Source organism: Dipodomys spectabilis, unplaced genomic scaffold (genome assembly GCF_019054845.1).
Source record: "Dipodomys spectabilis isolate Male_0828 unplaced genomic scaffold, ASM1905484v1 ptg000140l, whole genome shotgun sequence".
Classification (NCBI taxonomy): domain Eukaryota; kingdom Metazoa; phylum Chordata; class Mammalia; order Rodentia; family Heteromyidae; genus Dipodomys; species Dipodomys spectabilis.
Genome location: NW_024870817.1, coordinates 13,269,929 through 13,288,820, shown reverse-complemented (window position 1 = coordinate 13,288,820; position 18,892 = coordinate 13,269,929). Strand labels below are relative to the sequence as shown.

General features: G+C 35.4%; 1 protein-coding gene across 1 annotated transcript in view; it reads left to right on the top strand.

Annotated features, from left to right (window-relative positions):
- Adgrv1 (adhesion G protein-coupled receptor V1) overlaps window positions 1-18,892 on the top strand; it is a 479,179-nt gene that overhangs the window by 61,265 nt on the left and 399,022 nt on the right. The window contains exons 27-34 of the mRNA XM_042690972.1: window positions 1,106-1,715; window positions 4,513-4,728; window positions 6,032-6,247; window positions 6,908-7,152; window positions 8,504-8,685; window positions 9,456-10,267; window positions 13,008-13,217; window positions 17,925-18,055. Coding sequence (XP_042546906.1) covers window positions 1,106-1,715; window positions 4,513-4,728; window positions 6,032-6,247; window positions 6,908-7,152; window positions 8,504-8,685; window positions 9,456-10,267; window positions 13,008-13,217; window positions 17,925-18,055 — 2,622 coding nt within the window. The remainder of the gene's footprint in view (window positions 1-1,105; window positions 1,716-4,512; window positions 4,729-6,031; window positions 6,248-6,907; window positions 7,153-8,503; window positions 8,686-9,455; window positions 10,268-13,007; window positions 13,218-17,924; window positions 18,056-18,892) is intronic.

Genomic DNA, 18,892 nt, shown 5'->3' with positions numbered 1-18,892 from the left:
GGGTATGTGAGTATGTATCTGTTTTAGTCCAGCAGAAATTAAGAAATATTCTATTGTTCAGGGACTCAGAGGAACTGAGAACTTGCCCAACCTTCTCAGTTTTAGACAAACATTGCAGAAAAGTCAAGCAAAGACATCCTCTGTATTCTGATGGCAGATTTTCAAAATATTGTCGTGGAATTAACTTTGTTTCTTTAAAAAGAATAGTTAGGAGAGAGCAGAATTAAGAAAAAGGACACATTATATCAACTTTTTTTTTTAAAGGTTATTGTCCCTGCTGGGTGCTAGGGCTCATACCTGTAATTCTAGCTACTCTGGAGGCTGATATATGAGCAACCTTATTTGAAGCCAGTCCACAGAAGACAACCTATGATAATCTATGACATTTTACCAGGAAAAAGCTTAACGTAGAGGTGATAGAGCGCCTGCCTTGAGTGAAAAAGTCGTGAGAGCTTGTGGAGCTAGTGCCAGCACCTACACACTCACGAAAATCATCATTGTCCCTAATTTTACTTTGAGTTAAAATCACATTTTAAGTTGAAATAAAAATTGTTCTTAGAAATAAAAATTGAGATTAATTTGGGATACTTTTAAAGCTTTTATTTCTTAATAAATTGGGAAAAACAGGAATTTTAATTATACTTTAGTTTAAATATTTTTTGATGTGTTTGTTGTTTTGAATATAAAAATGTTTTAAAAATGAATGTCATCACTAAGTTTTCAGATAAATATTACTGGTCTATTCTTTACAATGATTCTTTACATTTTTCTTGTTATAAATATAAAAGCTTTCATGATTTATTCCTAGATTAAAAAAATGCGAATAACCTTTGATTCCTGATACATATTAAAACTAGACATAAAGTAGAGCTATAGTTTAGTTAGAAGCTAAATAGTTTGTGGTTTTATGGAACTATCACTTTTTAAATACTCTTCTTTTGTAAGAATGCCCAACGGTTCTTCAGAAATGGGCAGTAGGTGGCCATTTTATACTGTTCAGAACTTACATAACATAAAATAAAAGTTATTGTATTGTTGTTATTATTATATCATCATAAGGTTTTCAGTCAATTGTATTAGTTCCTCTTTTGAACCATGTTTGTAGGTTCAGAGGAGTCATGGAGCTCTATCGCAGGTGACTTTGCACTGGAACATAGACTCCGATCCTGATGGGGACCTTGCCCTCACCTATGGCAACACTACTTTTGAAATTGGAGAGATGAAGGCCCACATCACTGTGGAAATATTACCGGATGACATTCCAGAACTGGACAAAGCATTCTCTGTGTCAATCCTTCGTGTCTCTAGTGGGTCTTTGGGAGTTCTTACTAATGCCACATTAATAGTCTTGGCTAGTGATGATCCTTATGGAGTATTCATTTTTTCGGAGGAAAATAAACCTACTAAAATTGAGGAGGCAACTCAGAATATCACACTGTCAATAACTAGGTTGAAAGGCCTCATGGGAGAAGTCATTGTGTCATATGCAACTCTAGATGACATGGAAAGACCACCTTACTTTCCACCAAATTTAGCTAGAGCAACTCAAGGGAAAGACTATACATCAGCTTCTGGATTTGCTGTTTTCAAAGCTAATCAGTCAGAGGCAACAATAACTATTTCAATTTTGGATGATGAAGAACCAGAAAGATCAGAATCTGTGTTTATTGAACTACTCAATTGTACTTTATTGGAGAAAGTACAGAACCGTCCAAGTAAGTATTCTTTAGTGTTAGAATAAATCTAGAATGGGGTATAATGGAAAATTCAATAGAATAGCACTAATTTAAAAGCACTATGTCATAAAATTTTATCTGTAAGACAACTGAAAGTGGAACAAATTTTTTCCTTTGAAATTACTTTTTTAAAATTGTGCTGAGGTTTGAGCCAAATATACTAAGCAGATGCTGTTGTGCCACTTGAGACATACCCCTACCCATTTTTTTTTTTTTTTTTGCTTTGGTTATTTTTCAGAGAAAGCATCCTGTTTTTTTCCTGTGACAAACCTTGGACTGATATCTTGTTATCTAAGCTTATGAGTAGTTGATAGTAGTGTTTACTGTCAACACCCAACACCCAACTTGTTTATTTTTTTATTTTTAGTTTTTTGTCGGTCATGGGGATTGAAAAGGGGAGCCCTCTACGGCTTGAGCCACAGTGCCACTTCTGCTTTTCTAGTGGTTAATTGGAGATAAGAGTCTCATGGACTTTCCTGCCCAGGCTAGCTTAGAACAGTGATCCTCAGATCTCAGCCTCCTGAGTAGCTAGGATTATAGGTGTGAGCCACTGACACCTGGCTTCCAACTTGTTTATTGAGATGGAGTCTTTTTGCTTAAGCTGACTGGAACAGCAATGCTCTTGATTTCTGCTTACTGAACAGTGTGAAATACAGGTGTATATTATCATCCTTGAGTCTGGAAATTATGTTTTAAAAACCAGTTACATTCCCAGAGTGAATTTTGAGATGCTCCTATATAATTTAACTATAGCACTTAACTATCCTTGTTCATGCTGTAAGTTCAAAACACTCTAGGATCAATTGGGGAAAGTCTAGGGATAGTCCCAGGAGAACTTCTTACCTTGATCTATTTCTAGAAGATTCCCTTACTGTCAAAACCTGTTGTATTGGCATGAAGCATGTATGAGAGAGGGGCAAAGATGTGTGAAAATTGAGAAATTGTATGGACTTGGTAGCCTAAAAAGCCAGATTCCAAGCTCTACATGTTGATTCTGTTCTACCACGGATTAATAACTAAGTTTCACCTTACTGAAATACTGGGTGAAGAGTTTTATCTACAACTTAAGCAATTGTTGTCCAAGGTTATAGAAGGAAATTTGTAGTTGCTATCGTTAAATTTTGTGATTATAGTTAAACTTAAAAAAACCCACAAAATATCCCATATTTTTAAAGCAAGATTTAAAATCAGTAATAAAAACAAACAAATTAAAATAAAACTCAATTATTTGTCCTAGTAGGAGTTACAAAACACAGATAGCTTTCAAGCACCTCACCATTTATTGAAACAGAAATACAATCAAGATTGAATATGACATACAACTGACTAGAACCTGATAACACACTCTTTTGTAGAGTACCAAGTTATTGGACATAAGCTTTTAGAGACCCATTTTTCTTTCCCATAAGATAGCTATATTATGGGGATTAAATGAAGCATGTCTCCAACAAATCTGAGCAATTAGCATTAATAAAGTAGTATATACAGAATCTTTGTGCACTTCATAGGAGAAGTAATTAACATGCATTATGTGTTTAATATTTTGTTGGAACCATGAAGCATACTTGAAGAACATCAGAAATAATTAACATGCATTATGTATTTGATATATTGGTGGAACCATGAAACATACTTGAGGAGCATTAGAATAGTTATGATGTAGGATAAAGAAAAACTTAGTGTTAATTTGTGAGACAGTGACTCAAATTCTAATTGGTATAGAGACTAGTAGTGTCTTTCCTACCTTGCTGAGAATGTAGCCATCAACATTCAGGAATGAGAAGAACAATGTAAGAAGACCAGGATCAGAACCTGTTGAAGGTATAGGGTTCAGGATGCCTGGCTATGGATGACAGATGGTATCCACCCAGTTGGTGAGGAGGTATATATAGAGAGAATGAGGCACATTTTCATTGTACACCCTTGATGGTTTCGGACAGGTACTAATATAAGACCCCAGGCCATTCCTCATTTGCACAATTATGCATGTTAATATAAGTGTATAATTATAAAATACATATCAGCAGGTGAATTGGGAATGTGGTGATATGTATATGAATATTATTTAGCTATAAATTGAACAAAATACTGTGTCATTTGTGATAAAATATGTGCAAATGTAAAACATTATGTTAAGTGAAATAAGTCAGGCACAGAAAGACAAATTCTGCATCTTCTTTCTCATATGTGGAAACTAAAAACATGTTATTTCTAACTAGAGAAAAGTGACCACTAGAGGCTAAGTAAAGCAGAGAGGGTAGGGAGAGGAGACTGGATAACAGGTATCCAAGTGCAGCCAATCTAAGTGCAGTCAGAAGGAATCAGGTTTAGTGTTCTATACCCTAGTAGGGCGACTGTAGTTTGTAGCTAGTCTTTGAGCTCTGGGAACCAAGTTACATTCCTACCCTGCTCTGTAACTTCAGTGCTGCTTTTCTGAAACTGGTAAACTAGTTGAATAGCATAGGTTCATCATTATGTTTTGTGATACCATATAAACTGATCATCAATTATATTTGAACTACCATTTTTGAAATATTTGTCACACTAAAATGTTACTGTACAGGAGCGGTTCTAAAGATTTTTAATGAAAATTACTCCTATGATATAAACTTCCTATTTATGTTGTCTGTGTGTCTCCATTTTCGTAAGTCAGCTCTTAAAAATTAAATATGGAGAGCATGAGGATCCTGCTTAGCTAATGGAATCGTGCTGAAATTTCTTGATGTTTAGGCAGCTCATAAAATTCTGATACCTTAGTTTTTCTTTTATCTTTCAGTTCAAGATTCTCCTCGTCTTGGTCCCAAAGCAGAAACCATAGCCCATGTAATTATCATTGCCAATGATGATGCGTTTGGAACTCTTCAGCTCTCAGCACCTCTTGTTCATGTGGCAGAAAATCACATTGGACCCATTGTCAATGTGACTAGAACAGGAGGAGCCTTTGCAGATGTTTCTGTGAAGTTCAAAGCTGTGCCAATAACTTCAATTGCTGGTAGGAATAGTTGACAAGGGAGGAGTGAAATGTTGTAGAGGGACATGTGTCTTTGATCAGTAAACTCACTCAAAGATGTAATTCGAAAATCCTAGTAGAAAACAACAATACTCATATCTTTTCAGATCCAAATATAGAATTCATATATATATTGTGGTAGTAAATTTGTAGAATTTGTGACAGCTGATGGTAAACAGCATATACATTAAAAGCTGTGATGACAAAACTATGCATGAAACAATGGAAAGAAAATTAAAGCTAGCATCAGCTTTTTCTGCACTTACTCTGTTTTTTAAACTCACTCCTGTGTGAGTGACAACTGAGGAATGTCATAAAATGATCAGCCCATTGAGTTCATGATGCTTTTGAAGAGCATTGTTGCTAGATTCCTTTATTTTGTGTGTTGCTTTATCTATGAAGATTGTGGATGAGTCAGTGGCTAGCAGTAACTATTTTATGTATAAGCAAAATGATCATATTGCCAAAAGTAAACTTTAGGAGACTCCCTTCAGTAGTAGTCAAGTTATCTCATTTAGAGCATGCTTTTTTTTTCAAAAATAAATTCAAGTAGAATGTTTTAGGCCCCATTCAGAGGAACCTGAACAAGAACAGATTGGATATCATGGCTGGTTTTTACTTAAATAAATTATCTGGATATGATTCTTTTTAAAAAGACAATAAACCAGACTCATCTTGTTCCTAAGTGGTATGTGTTCACATTTAGGATGATTGATTCCCAGAATGCTCCGGGATACCTCATATACTGACAGGTGCGGTGGAGGTCCATAGAAGCATTCCTTCTTTCCCTATCCACTGCCTGACCAGAAACAGCCCTGCTATCCTGAACAGCACTCCACAACTTTGTAGGAAATTTTATCATGCTGCCTGCATCACTGATGCTTGTGTGCCATATCTGTAGAAAGGAAGTTAGAATTCTGTTCCTTTTTCTAACAGTATTGTGCCCATATTTGTTTTTTGGTTTTTTTTTTAGGTAAGGAGCAATCTTATGGCAATGAAACTTTCCCTCTTTCTTTCTCTGTGTGTTCATTTTTTTTTGAAAGTTCATTTTAAAAAAAAAAAAAGAAAGTTCATTTTTATGAACTTGAGCACTCTTACATTATCATATTATTTTATTAAACTCGTGTTTTCCTAGCTTGAGAAGTAAATATCTTGTTTATGATGAATAGAGTTAATACTCTCCAAAAATCTGCCCAAGTGTATCCGTATGGTTTGATACTTAACAATGTTTATGAAATGCATATCATATTTCAGAATAATAATCCTTAACCTTTTCTCCTTGAAGGTGAAGATTATAGTATAGCTTCTTCAGATGTGGTCTTGTTAGAAGGGGAGACCAGTAAAGCTGTGCCAATTTATATCATTAATGACATCTACCCTGAGCTGGAAGAAACTTTTCTCGTGCAACTGCTAAAGGAAACAACAGGAGGAGCCAAGCTAGGGGCTGTAACAGAAGCAGTGATTATTATTGAGGCTTCTGATGACCCCTACGGACTGTTTGGTAATCAGACTAGTTTGTGTCTTTTATTTGTTTGTTGAAAGTCATACACAATGACCTTTTTAAAAAAAATTAGAAATTCAGAGTTGATTTGATCGAGTGTTCTTGTTTATTGTGATGTTACTGATATATAAGACATGCTACATAGAGTAACTGGCAGTGGTTATGGGTATTTAAAAAATAGAACAAATCATAGATATGAAAATCACAAACCCCTGACTTTTGAGCCAGATCTGGCTTCTAAATAGGTTTTGTGAATTTGGGGTAATTCTTAAAAATATATTTTTTTCAGGCCTGGCTTTCTGAATAAATAGGAAAATATGTTAAAATTGAACTCTCTTTTCTTGTGTATTATCAGTTAAATATTGAACAACATTAAGAATCCTGTAGACAAAAGCTGGTCTTGTGAGATTTACCACAAGGATCATTGGATAATTTCACTCATGCCTGACATATACTTAAGCCTCCTGTGTTCATCTGAGTTTATGCCTGTGCTTTTATCACAGTGAAAACCAATTTGAGAATTTTAACAGGCTCTGCTGACGTGTGTACTGCCCAGTAGTCTGATTTCATGTGGCATGGTCACTTAGATGCTTAATTAGTTCTGTGTTGCTTCACTTTTACTTTGTATCTGAAGTCAATTCCTTTCTGTCTGCCCTTCAGAATTTCAGATTACTAAACTTATTGTAGAGGAATCTGAGTTTAACTCAGTGAAGGTAAACCTGCCAATAATTCGAAATTCTGGGACACTCGGCAATGTTACTGTTCAGTGGGTTGCCACCATTAATGGACAGCTTGCTACTGGCGACCTGCGAGTTGTCTCAGGTAATGTGACCTTTGCCCCTGGGGAAACCATTCAAACCTTGTTGTTAGAGGTCCTGGCTGACGACGTTCCGGAGATTGAAGAGGTGAGAGGACTGGCTAGCATAGAATGACACTATAAATATGTGCCTTGTCTTATAATGACTAGAATAGATGACTTTCTGTGACAATTATTGCTGTAAGAATGCCCAAAGTATGCTAGCATGATGTCATCCTTACAAATAAAAAAGCAGGGATAGTCTAGAAATAGATTGTGAATATATACCAACTTACTTGCATAAGCTTTTTAATACAATTGTATTTTTCAACATGATTACATGATAAATTGTATTGCAGTTACAGTTAACTTTGCTATATTTGTTTCATATAAGCTCATACTCACATTTTCTTATTGATTGTACAAGATAGGAATTTTCATTCTGATATTTCTATACATGCAGATAATATACTTTGATCACATTTTCCCCAACAGTAATTCATATAAGCTCTTCATTTGGATCCATACTCCACTTGTCTTAAGTATGAACCAATTTTAATTAAGTATAATTTTTACTTCTTAATTATTCCTTTTTCAACCATTATTGAGAATTTACCATATGAAAAGCATACTAGATGCATTTTCCAGATATTTTTTTTTAGGAAAAAGAAATAATGTGGCATGGAAAAGTAGAGCTCCATTGGGATCCAATACTGACATATTGGCTGAAGCCAGCTTTATTTTATGAAGCCCAAGTATTATGAAAGCCTAGTTGTCAACTTAATTTCCTTGTAATGACACTTACTCTTTAATAGTGTCATCTTTTTATAGATGAGAAGTCCATACAATTTCTTTTGAGTCCTAATTGTATCATTATTCTCTGCTAAAATAGTGATTCATGAATACATAAATTTTTGAGTAGTCTTATTTTCTTTAGGTAGCTGTACAAAGGAATTGCCATTCAACAAATCAGTTTATGAATGCAGTGCATCACATATATTTCTTTATCTTTCTTTAAAAATTCAGATGTCAACATGATTCTTCTTTTCACTTTTGTCAGAGAATTTCTATTAGCATAAAGTCTGAAATCAAACATAATAGATTAACTTTCCACGAAAATGCATATGCAATGTTTTTTTCAAATAAAAAATTGTTTAGGCCATAAAAGTTAAGTTACTGTAATGATAAACATAAACAGATCTTAAAATGGTTACACATGATTATATAATTAAATATTACATGATTTGAATAGCCTATATTTGTTGTGTATTATGCTTTATTATTAGAAGTTGATGATAGCATATCATTATATATCTATTAATAAACATGGTATTCATGCATTGTTTACTCCATTTTGCTCTTGTATTTGTATAGATATGTTTTGATTTGTTTCCCCTGCATCAATCTTACTCTAATTTCAGAACTAGGATGCTGTTAAGAAGTTTTCACTGTATTTTTAGGTTATTCAAGTGCAGCTCACTGATGCCTCTGGTGGAGGTACTATTGGGTTGTATCGAGTGGCAAGCATTGTTATTCCTGCCAATGATAATCCATATGGTACAGTAGCCTTTGTTCAGCCGGTTTATCGTATTCAAGAGCCTCTGGAGAGAAGTTCCCGTGCTAACATAACTGTCAGGCGAAGGTATATGAGATCGCTGCTTGCACCCATGTGGTAATGGGTGGTGGTGGGAAAGGATTCATCTACAGTGAGATAATTGAGGTTTGATGAGTTTTCTATATTGTAACTTCTATGATAGTTTATTATGTCAATGGAAGCATATCTATTGATAGAAAGACCCCATAATATTCATTGTCTCAGTTGTTAGTGAGATAGGTCATAGATGATACACCACTGTGTTTTCAGTCTTAGAAATGTATTGACTTAATCTGTGGCCTATTAGAACAAAAACTTAAATAACTAACTTCCAACTGATTAAAACATATCTGGGGTAGATATGGGGTTTCTTTTCTTCCGGTATTTCTTTGGTGAGTTGGCACAGTGTCCATTGAGGTCTGTCAGAAACAGAATACATAGGTTTGAGAGATCTTTGGACAAGAAATGATGTTTTCTCAAAATGTATTCATGCTCTTATTATTAACTTCATTTCAGTGGATGCTAGTAGTAAAAATTAAAATTTGCAACTCTGCCTGGAAATTGTAAAGTGGATGCCAATTGTGTGCCTTCTAAAATATTTTCATAGCTTGATTAAAAATAAGATTTATTTCACTGAACACTAGGAAGATTTCCTTATGTGAGAAAATAAAATGTGAAAAGAGAAATGCTTAGGGAATATAACTGTGCTTGAATGAGTAAACAGGAGAAAGAGTGAGAACTACAGTTAGCATTGCTCTTCTCTGTGTGTAATCCATATGCCACTCTTAACCTGTCTTTAATTGTCCTCCATCTTTTAGTGGTGGGCACTTTGGTCGGCTGTTGCTCTTCTACAGTACTTCTGATATTGATGTAGTGGCTCTTGCAGTTGAGGAAGGTCAAGATTTACTATCCTATTATGAGTCACCAACTCAAGGGGTGCCTGACCTGCTCTGGAGAACTTGGGTGAACATCTCAGCCCCGGGGAAACCCCAGGATACCTGTGCAACTTTGTGCCTCAGAGAGCATGCTTGCTTAGCATTTTCATTTTCCAGTGCTTCTGAGGGTCCCCAGTGTTTTTGGATGACATCATGGGTCAGTCTAACTGTCAACAATTCAGACTTCTGGACCTACAAGAAAAACATGAGCAGGGTAGCATCTCTTTTCAGTGGTCAGGCGGTGGCTGGTACTGACTACGAGCCTATGACAAGGCAGTGGGCCATCATGCTGGAGGGTGATGAATTTGCAAACCTCACAGTTTCTATTCTTCCTGATGATTTTCCAGAGATGGATGAGAGCTTCCTAATTTCTCTTCTTGAAGTTCACCTCATCAATACCACAGCCAGTTTTAAAAACCAGCCAACCATTGGACAGCCAAATACTTCTGCAGTTGTCATAGCCCTAAATGGCGATGCCTTCGGAGTGTTTGTTATCTACAGCATCAGTCCTAACACCTCAGAAGATGGCTTCTTTGTTGAAGTGCAGGAACAGCCACAAACCTCTGTGGAGTTTGTGATCCACAGAACCGGGGGCAGCTTAGGCCAGGTGACAGTTGAATGGCGTGTGGTTGGGGGAACAGCTACTGAAGGCTTAGATTTCATAGGTGCTGGAGAATTCCTAACTTTTGCTGAAGGTGAGTCATGGATCTAAATGGGTCTTACCTGGTAGAGATGTTATAGTCAACGTTTATGTTAATGTCCGTAAGAATTCCTACTGTGTATATTCTTTATTTCCCTCTGGTCCGGGGACTTGAACTCAGGTCCTGATTATTGTCACTGAACTTCTTTTGCTCAAGGCTAGTGTTCTACCACTTGAGCCACAGCTCCACTTTCAGCTTTTTTTTTTTTGGTAGTTAATTGGAGAAAAAAGTCTGACAGACTTTTCTGCCCAGGCTGGCTTTGAAATGCGATCCTCAGATCTTAGCCTCCTGAGTAGCTAGGATTACAGGCATGAGCCACCAGGACTGTTACTTCACTTTTAATACATACACCTTTTTTGGCAACTTAAGTTTCAGTCATGATATATACACAGTATACTTTTGAAAACATGTTTGAGAATTACTTTAAAAAATGAGACGTACAAGATGCTATATCGACAAACTTTACAAGGAGGTGGGAAGGAAGGGATGGTAGGGGAAAAACAAAGGAGGCAACAATGCTTGGTAAGAAATGTACTCATTACCTTGCTCATGGAACTGTGACCCCTCTGTACAGTATTTTCACAATAAAAAACTTATTGAAAAAAAGAAAATGAAAAAAATTAACTCAATTTTAAAAATATTTCTATAATGGTTATTTACTGGTAAATGATTTGGAGAAGAGTGAGAGTGGTCAATGTTCTGCTTGATGGAAAGATATAGTCAGTAATTTGGTGCCATTTCTTTCTGCTTCAGATGAAATAATGAAAATGTGTTAAAGAGAGAGATAATGGTTATGTTTCCAGTGGTCTTGATAACTGCAAAGAAAATTATCTTATAAAATAATAGCATTATAAAATTACTACTACCTTGCATCCCAGTGGTGCCTGCCTAACTCCTATAAATCTAGCTATTCAGGAGGCTGAGATCTGAGGATCTCAGGTCAAAGCCAGTACAGGCAGAGAAGTAAATGAGACTCTTATCTCTAATTAACCACCAGAAAACCAGAGTGGCTCTGTGGTTCAAAGTGGTAAAGTGCTAGCCTTGAGCAAAAAGAGCTCAAGAACCATGCCCAGGAGATAAGAGTTTCATTAACTTTCTTGCCTGGACTGCCTTTGAATTATGATCCTTAGATCTCCATCTCTAGAGTAGCTTGGATTACAGACTGAGACAGTGGTACCCAGATATTTTTTTTGTAAGTTTTTAAAAAATACTATTGAGTGGATGAATTATTGTCACCTTACAAATGGGTTCCTAGAGACAACTACAAAGTTGATTGCTTGGTCCTTTTTGCTGCTCTTTGAATTCTTTGTCTTCCTCCTTTCTTTTTGCTCTCACATCCTGGAGCCTGGCACTGAGTGCAGTCTTATCTGGTTATGCACACATTCATCATTTATTTATTTTTATTTTTTGTCGGTCATGGGGCTTGAACTCTGGGCCTGAACGCTGTCCCTCAGCTCTTCAGCTCAAGGCTAGCAGTCTACCACTTGAGCCACTGTGCCACTTTTGGTTTTCTGAGTGGTTTATTGGAGATAGGAGTCTCAGGGATTTTCCTTCCCATGTTGTCTTTGAACCGGGATCCTCAGATCTCAGACACCTGTGTAGCTAGGATTACAGGTATGAGCCATCTCTGCCCGGCTTTTGTCATTTCTAGTTCCCCATTTCACCACCATTCCCCGAATACTCTTACCCTTTCAGGGAGGTGTTGGATTGAAAAATGTGATTAAAATATGCATCACAAAGCCAAAATGAAATTGAGTTACCATTCTCTTTAAGGGAATTATTTCTAAACAATCTGCTTTCTACATTTTGCTCAGGTAGATCAATGTTCTTGACTAAAGAACAAAAATGTTAAACCATGTTGTTTTTTTTAAAAAATATTTTTTATTGTAAAAATACTGTAACAGAGGGGTTACAGTTACATAAGTAAGGTAATGAGTGCATTTCCTATCAAGCATTGTTACCTCCTCCTTTGTTTTTCCCCTACCATCCCTTCCCTCCCCACCTCCCCAATTCCTCTCTCCCCCCCCCAAGTTGTAAAGTTTGTTTGCAACATAATGTCTTGTACATCTCATTGTTACAATGGGTCAACCTGTATCCTTATTTCAGCATTTTGTTATTTCCTTTCCCCTCCCCAAATTAGAAAAATGTATATACAAGATGCAGGGCACCGGAATCAAATACAATGAAAAGAGAGAGGGTTATACCGTAGAAGAACATACAAGAGAAACAAAAAAAATCACATAGTACATTTTAAATATGTTAAAAACAATAGCAAGCAAGAAAAAAACACTGTGTCCCTATCTTGGGTTCATTTCACTGAACATTATCTTATCTGGTCATATGTACATATCTTTTGACCTTTCCTGCTTGTCTCAGACATATACTAGTTATTGCAAATAAGGGAAACCATGGGATGTATGTTTCTTTGGGCCTGTCTTATATCACTTACCATGGTTTTTTTCTACATAGTTATATTCTTGAACTTTTCCACAGTCTTGAACTTTTTCACAGTTCAAAGTCTTTGTCTACAATCTTGCCCACATTGATGAAATTTTGCAGTGTATATCTATATCTATCGTGAATGTACACTATTTGCTTAAAGTGGTACTAAACTGTTATAATGGCTCAAATATTTTTACTTATAAAAACAAAATATTTTGTCCTTTTTCCTTTGTATTCTCTTGATGATTTTGTTGCTTTAGCTTTTAATTCCATTATTATTATTATTTAATAGGTGAAACAAAAAGGACAGCAACTTTAACCATTTTAGATGATTCTGAGCCCGAAGATGATGAAAGCATCATTGTTCGTTTGGTGCACACTGAAGGTGGAAGCAGGATTTTGCCCAGCTCTGACACAATTACAGTGAACATTCTGGCCAATGACAACGTGGCAGGCATTGTTAGCTTTCAGACAGCTTCCAGGTCTGTCATAGGGCATGAAGGTGGGTTCCTTTTATTGCTGAACACATTCCTTTCTTTTTCTGTCCATGTCATTGTTTTTCAAGCTGTTTAATTCTTCTGATTTGTTTCTTGTAATTATCTTGTTTAGCTGTGTGTTTTCATCCAGATAGAACTTGATTGGGAGAGGGCTGGCTATCGCACAAACTGCTTGATTAATCCTGTGCTCTAACTTGTCATCTCACTGCTGTGATTTTATTTTTAGTCAAACTAGAGTTCCTCAGCTTTCTCATCCATTAAATGACAGTATTTTTTCTTTCACAGGTTTCTTTGTGAGGAGTAAGCATGCAGCTAAATGTAAAATACTTAGCATAGTTCTTGACAAGTGTAGCATATGTTACTAGTGGTAGCAATAAAAAAGTAACAGATTGTATCTTTTTTTCTTTTTATGAAAGGAGTGCAAAGTTGGAAAATCTCATACAGTGTCCATTTAAATCTAATACTGTCCTTGAAATCTTGAGTAATATCTTCATGCCATGCATAAGAATGACTTGCTCAAACATTGTAAAAAGCTGTGGAGATAAAAAACTATTTATAGATGGTTTCACCACACAGTTTGTATTTTTAAAAAAATAGTTTTACCATGAAGATTTAAGAAATGGAAATAATTTGGCTCACATAATTGGATCTCTACTTACAGATGAGAAAACAAAGCTGAGATATGGAGGCACTAAGGCTCTAACAGCTAGAGTTAGTTGCTGAGTTGTGGAAGCTATCCCTTCACTGAACATTATCTATCTCCTTTCTGTGGACCCCTCAGCTTGCAATTTTATTGGATTTGCCTATGTCACTGTGTTTGTTATAGCTCATTTTCTTTATGGCTTAAACATTTTGTTTTTAATAATGATTTAGAATTAGATGTTGTAGAACGGTTTAGAATTAGATGTTGTAGAATGGTTTAGAATTAGATGTTGCAGAATCAGATGTTAGGGTAGAGAAGGCACCAAGAGAGTCACTATTCTGTATCTCAAGGAGAATTGAGGCTGACAAGTACAGGATGATAACTGAAGAATTTAGCAGCCTGTGGGGAGTACTCCTCAAAGTGTGGTCCTCAGGCCAATTCCTGAGAGTCTATAACAAGAATTGTTTAGAAACGTTTATGACAATTCAACTATATTATCCAAAAGCAGCTTCTACTCTGTATGGGTGGATGATTTTTTTGTGCTTTAACTTAAGTAGTAATTCCACTTTTGGGACTTTATGAAAATGTTAGTGTAGGATGGATTAAGACAAATAAAACAAAACATGCAGGCCCTTGTCTATCATGGCAACTGTTTGAGAAGTACTGCTTCTTGACCATGAGAGAAGAAAGGAGAAACATTGTAGAATATAGATTCAAGGGGAGTATTTTGGAGTTTTTTTTATGTTGAAGAAGCTTAAGGACAGAAAACAATGTAAAAGAAGAGAATCTATCAACATGTTGGTAGAATGAAGAGCATATTTGATCAGAGGCCACAAAGCATTAAAGAAAGTGCTTAGTGTTATATAGGCTCTTGCTCTTCATAATATGATGGAATTTTGTTTTTAAAGAATACAGAAGAATATGGATATCCAGCATGAGTTTAAATGTATTTTCACTGTAAGGCAACTAATGTTGTACAAGTGCCTCCTGGTAGTGTTTGGGTGGTGATGATAAGTAGTAAATTAAAAGCCGTGGAAGAAGTCAGTGCTAGCCTACTGGGTACCACAGCATCTCCGAGAACCTGCTTAGGTCAACATATATGTTTTCTTTGGGGTGGATGAACTTCACCTGAAAACTGTATTATGCTCTTCTCAGTTTCCAACAGCTATCTGCTGGAGGTACAAATAAGACAAAGGACTAGCAATGAAAACAACTGCTCCAACTGTTTAAAAATCTGCTTTTAAAATCTGCATATTCTTCTGTGAGCATACGTTTGTCGCTGGAGAGAAAACACATGATTGCCCATCAGCTAGTTTATGTTTTCTGAATGAAAATGAGGGTAGTTTCAACTTTTCTTTCCTTTGATTTTTTAAAATAGATTATCTGAAGGCCTAAGTTAACTCTTTTCTAAAACATGTTATATCTCAATAATTCAGTTTTGATGTGTACTTTATCTTACTATGAAAATTACATAGGGAAATATGTGGGCTTTCAACAATGTTAACACTGCTTTTAGCCTTATTTTTGGAGACTGATAAGTGTAATTAAATTTAAAATGTGGACTATGCTGGACTTGTACCTTTAGAGCATCCATTGTTGATTCACAGAAGAATTGCCTTAGTGTTTAGCAATGTGTTGAATTTGGAAAATTCAATTTATCTGTTTTGTCCTAAAACAAAGAGAAATGCTCATGGTAAATACTACATTTTTTGATGCATTAGACAAAGTTCAGAAATGTGAGATGATGGGTTTTGCTGCAGCTGTAAACTGTGTGAACACATTTGTATAAATCTGTTAAACATTTCATTCTGCCACTCATCTCTGCAGCAGCATAATCACCACATCATATCTGATAGATTTAATTTTACTTCACTTTTCAGGGACAGTATGAATCTGTTTTAGTGAAATATTTGAGCAGTAACTATAAATCTTTAAGAAATGCATAAGTTGGAGTACAGTATTGGAAACAATTAATTCTTCCAAACTGCTCATATTGACAGTCTGTGCATCAAGTCATTTATATTTTTATAATTTTAGACAATTTTATTTTTGTAAAATCCAAATCAGCTTGGCTGATACATGTCCACTATGAACAATACGGGGTTACTTCTTTTTTTTTATTGTGAAAATACTGTACAGAGGGGTTACAATTACATGGGCAAGATAATGAATACATTTCTTATCAAGCATTGTAGCCTCCTCCTTTGTTTCCCCTTCCTATCCCTTCCCATCCTCCCCCCACCCCCCCAGTCCTCCCCCCCCCCCCCCCCCGCACCAAAGTTGTTACTTCTGTATATGTTAATTGACTAAACTTTTTTAAAAATTTGCAATATAGTTGATACTTATCTTTATGAAAACAATCTTGGTTTGGGGAAAGAGTCAAACACTCAAAGTTATTAAAATGCATTTTCATTGATGTTTTTATCTGCTTTCGGCTAGATTTGGCTACTGTTGGACAGATCTTCTGCCCTAGTTATAGCGTACATCATCCTCTTTGCTGGGCTGTGTGGATTTTGCCTGGAGATGATTGCTCAGCCGTGTAGTCAGACTGTGAGAGCTGACAGCACATCTTTGGCTTTCATCCTTAGCGATACTGGAAGGCAGTTTAGTACTTAGGAAAATGCTTGTCATTTGATACCTAAAGTAACCTTTCTCTCCACAATTAATTTTCATTGTCACACCAAAATATTGTGTTATTTCAAAAGCTTTGTTTAATCTTGAAGCCATAAATTTATCATTATTGTGATTCTGGGTTTTCATTCAATATGGATGATTTTTGACCTACATTTGGTTTTCTTAACACATGTTTTCTTTGCTTTTGTTTGTAACTAGTGCTAAGAGAGTCTGTAAATCATTCCATCATATATTGATTTGAGACATTTCCATTAGAACCAGGAGTTTATGGGTTGGGAGATAGCTCAGTGGCAGAATGCTTCCTTAGCATTTGAGGCCTTATTCGATCCCTAACACTGCCAAAAATAAAAAGAGAAATAAGTGTTTATTAAAATTTTTTGAAAATGTAATTTGAAAAAAATACTAGAGCAAGGTTTTACACATATTTTATTATCTTTGTTTCTATTCCTTTTCTGAAAAGTTTTAAAGATTTTACTTATGTACCAAATAGCTATTTGGAATTTTTTTCAATGAATATCCATACATTTCAATTTTTATCTCTGGATTGTTCTTTATAAAGCCTTTTAAATGTTATATTTATCTTTTACTCTAATAATTTCGGTTTTATATTGTTCATCAACTGTACCTTAATTTGTGTCTGTGAATTGAATGTATTGTCAACAACCCTCAATTATCTTTGCAAATCATAATTCTTTGCAAGCTCAGTTATCTATTTGAAAGAGATTACTCTCATCACTTAATAGTTTATTGAAATTTTATAGTATTTAGTATTTTATGAAGTATTGAATGGGGATAAAAAGCAGGAATGTAAAACATCCAAAATTCTTTGTTATCTGGGAGGAAAACTAAACTTTGGTGATGTTATGGACATTGATGGGCAGATTTGACACTTTTCCTTTGTATTTCTTTTTATAAAACAAAATCATTGATGGTATATGTAAGTTATAATCTAAAGAAATGTGATTTTCAGGTATTTGCAAGCATTTCTATGCATGCATTATGTAAAATCACATTGCATTACAGTGTAAGGATTTTATGTCCTTTGGGCAATAAAGGAAGATTTTTTTTTTTCTGTGCGAACACTCCATTTGACCACAGGGAAATTTCTTTAACCTACAGAACATTCATGTTCTGGTGCATGATTTGATGTGGATACAAGTTTGTGTTTCTCATTTTAGCATGTGCATTTGTAACTGTTACATATTGAATTTCCTAAAATTCTACTAACTTGATAGTGTTTAGGAATGGAATTATTGTGACAATAAACAATAAGCATGTATAAAGCTTCTAGGAAATTCAAAACAGAATAGTTCTATTATGATCTTGGGCAAGGTGCCATAATGGTTGCATGCTTGGGGTGTGGGTTTTGTTGAGTTCACATGTTAAGTTCATTTTTTCCATTAAGTACTTACAAAACTGTACATTGTATTTGCAGGAGAAATGTTGCAATTCCATGTGATAAGAACACCTCCTGGTCGAGGAAATGTTACTGTTGACTGGAAAATTATTGGACAAAATATAGAACTCAATTTTGCTAACTTTACTGGACAACTCTTCTTTCCTGAGGTAAAACTATAAAGAAAAGTTTTACTATCACCTTTTAGAAGATACAGTGTATTTTGAGGAAATGGGATAGAAAATTATACCACTGTTGTATTTATTGTCATTATCGCTTTTTCATCCCCAGTTGGTATGAATTCTTTGATGGTGGACTTGTTTTTTCTCCATTTTTACTGCCTTTACATTTGAGCCAAGCCGTATAGCCAATGCCTTTCATGCTACAATGGAATTTCAATAACATATCTGGGCAACACTGTCATGTTCTATCTCTCTTTTTTTTGTACATTTTTTATTGTAAAAATACTGTACAGAGGGGTTACAGTTACATAAACAAGGTAATGAGTACATTTCCTATCAAGCATTGTTGATTCCTCCTTTGTTTTTCCCCTACCATCCCTTCCCTCCCACCTCCACAACTATACTCCGCACCCCCTGCCCCGGACCACCCAAGTTGTAAACTTCGTTTTCAACATAGTGTTGTGTACATATCATTGTTATGATGTGTTAACTTGTATCCCTATTTAAGCATTTTGTTTTTTTCTTTTTGCTTGCTCCGTTTCCAATTCACCATTTTAGCAGATCTTGGTTACTTACTACTTTGTCTGAAACTTTTAATAATGGCACCTTGCTCATAGGATAAAATATACAATAATCAGGTCAGCATTCAGAATCTTCTTATAGGGTTTGCTTTTGTCTGCCTGAAACCTTGTTTCTCATGTCAAGTGTGTTATTTAATTGAATTTTTAACTAAATAACTCTTATTAAATGAACATATGTTTGCAAACACAATTTATATGCCCCCCCCCAAAAGCAGATTGCTTTTGTTCAGCAATACTACAGGCA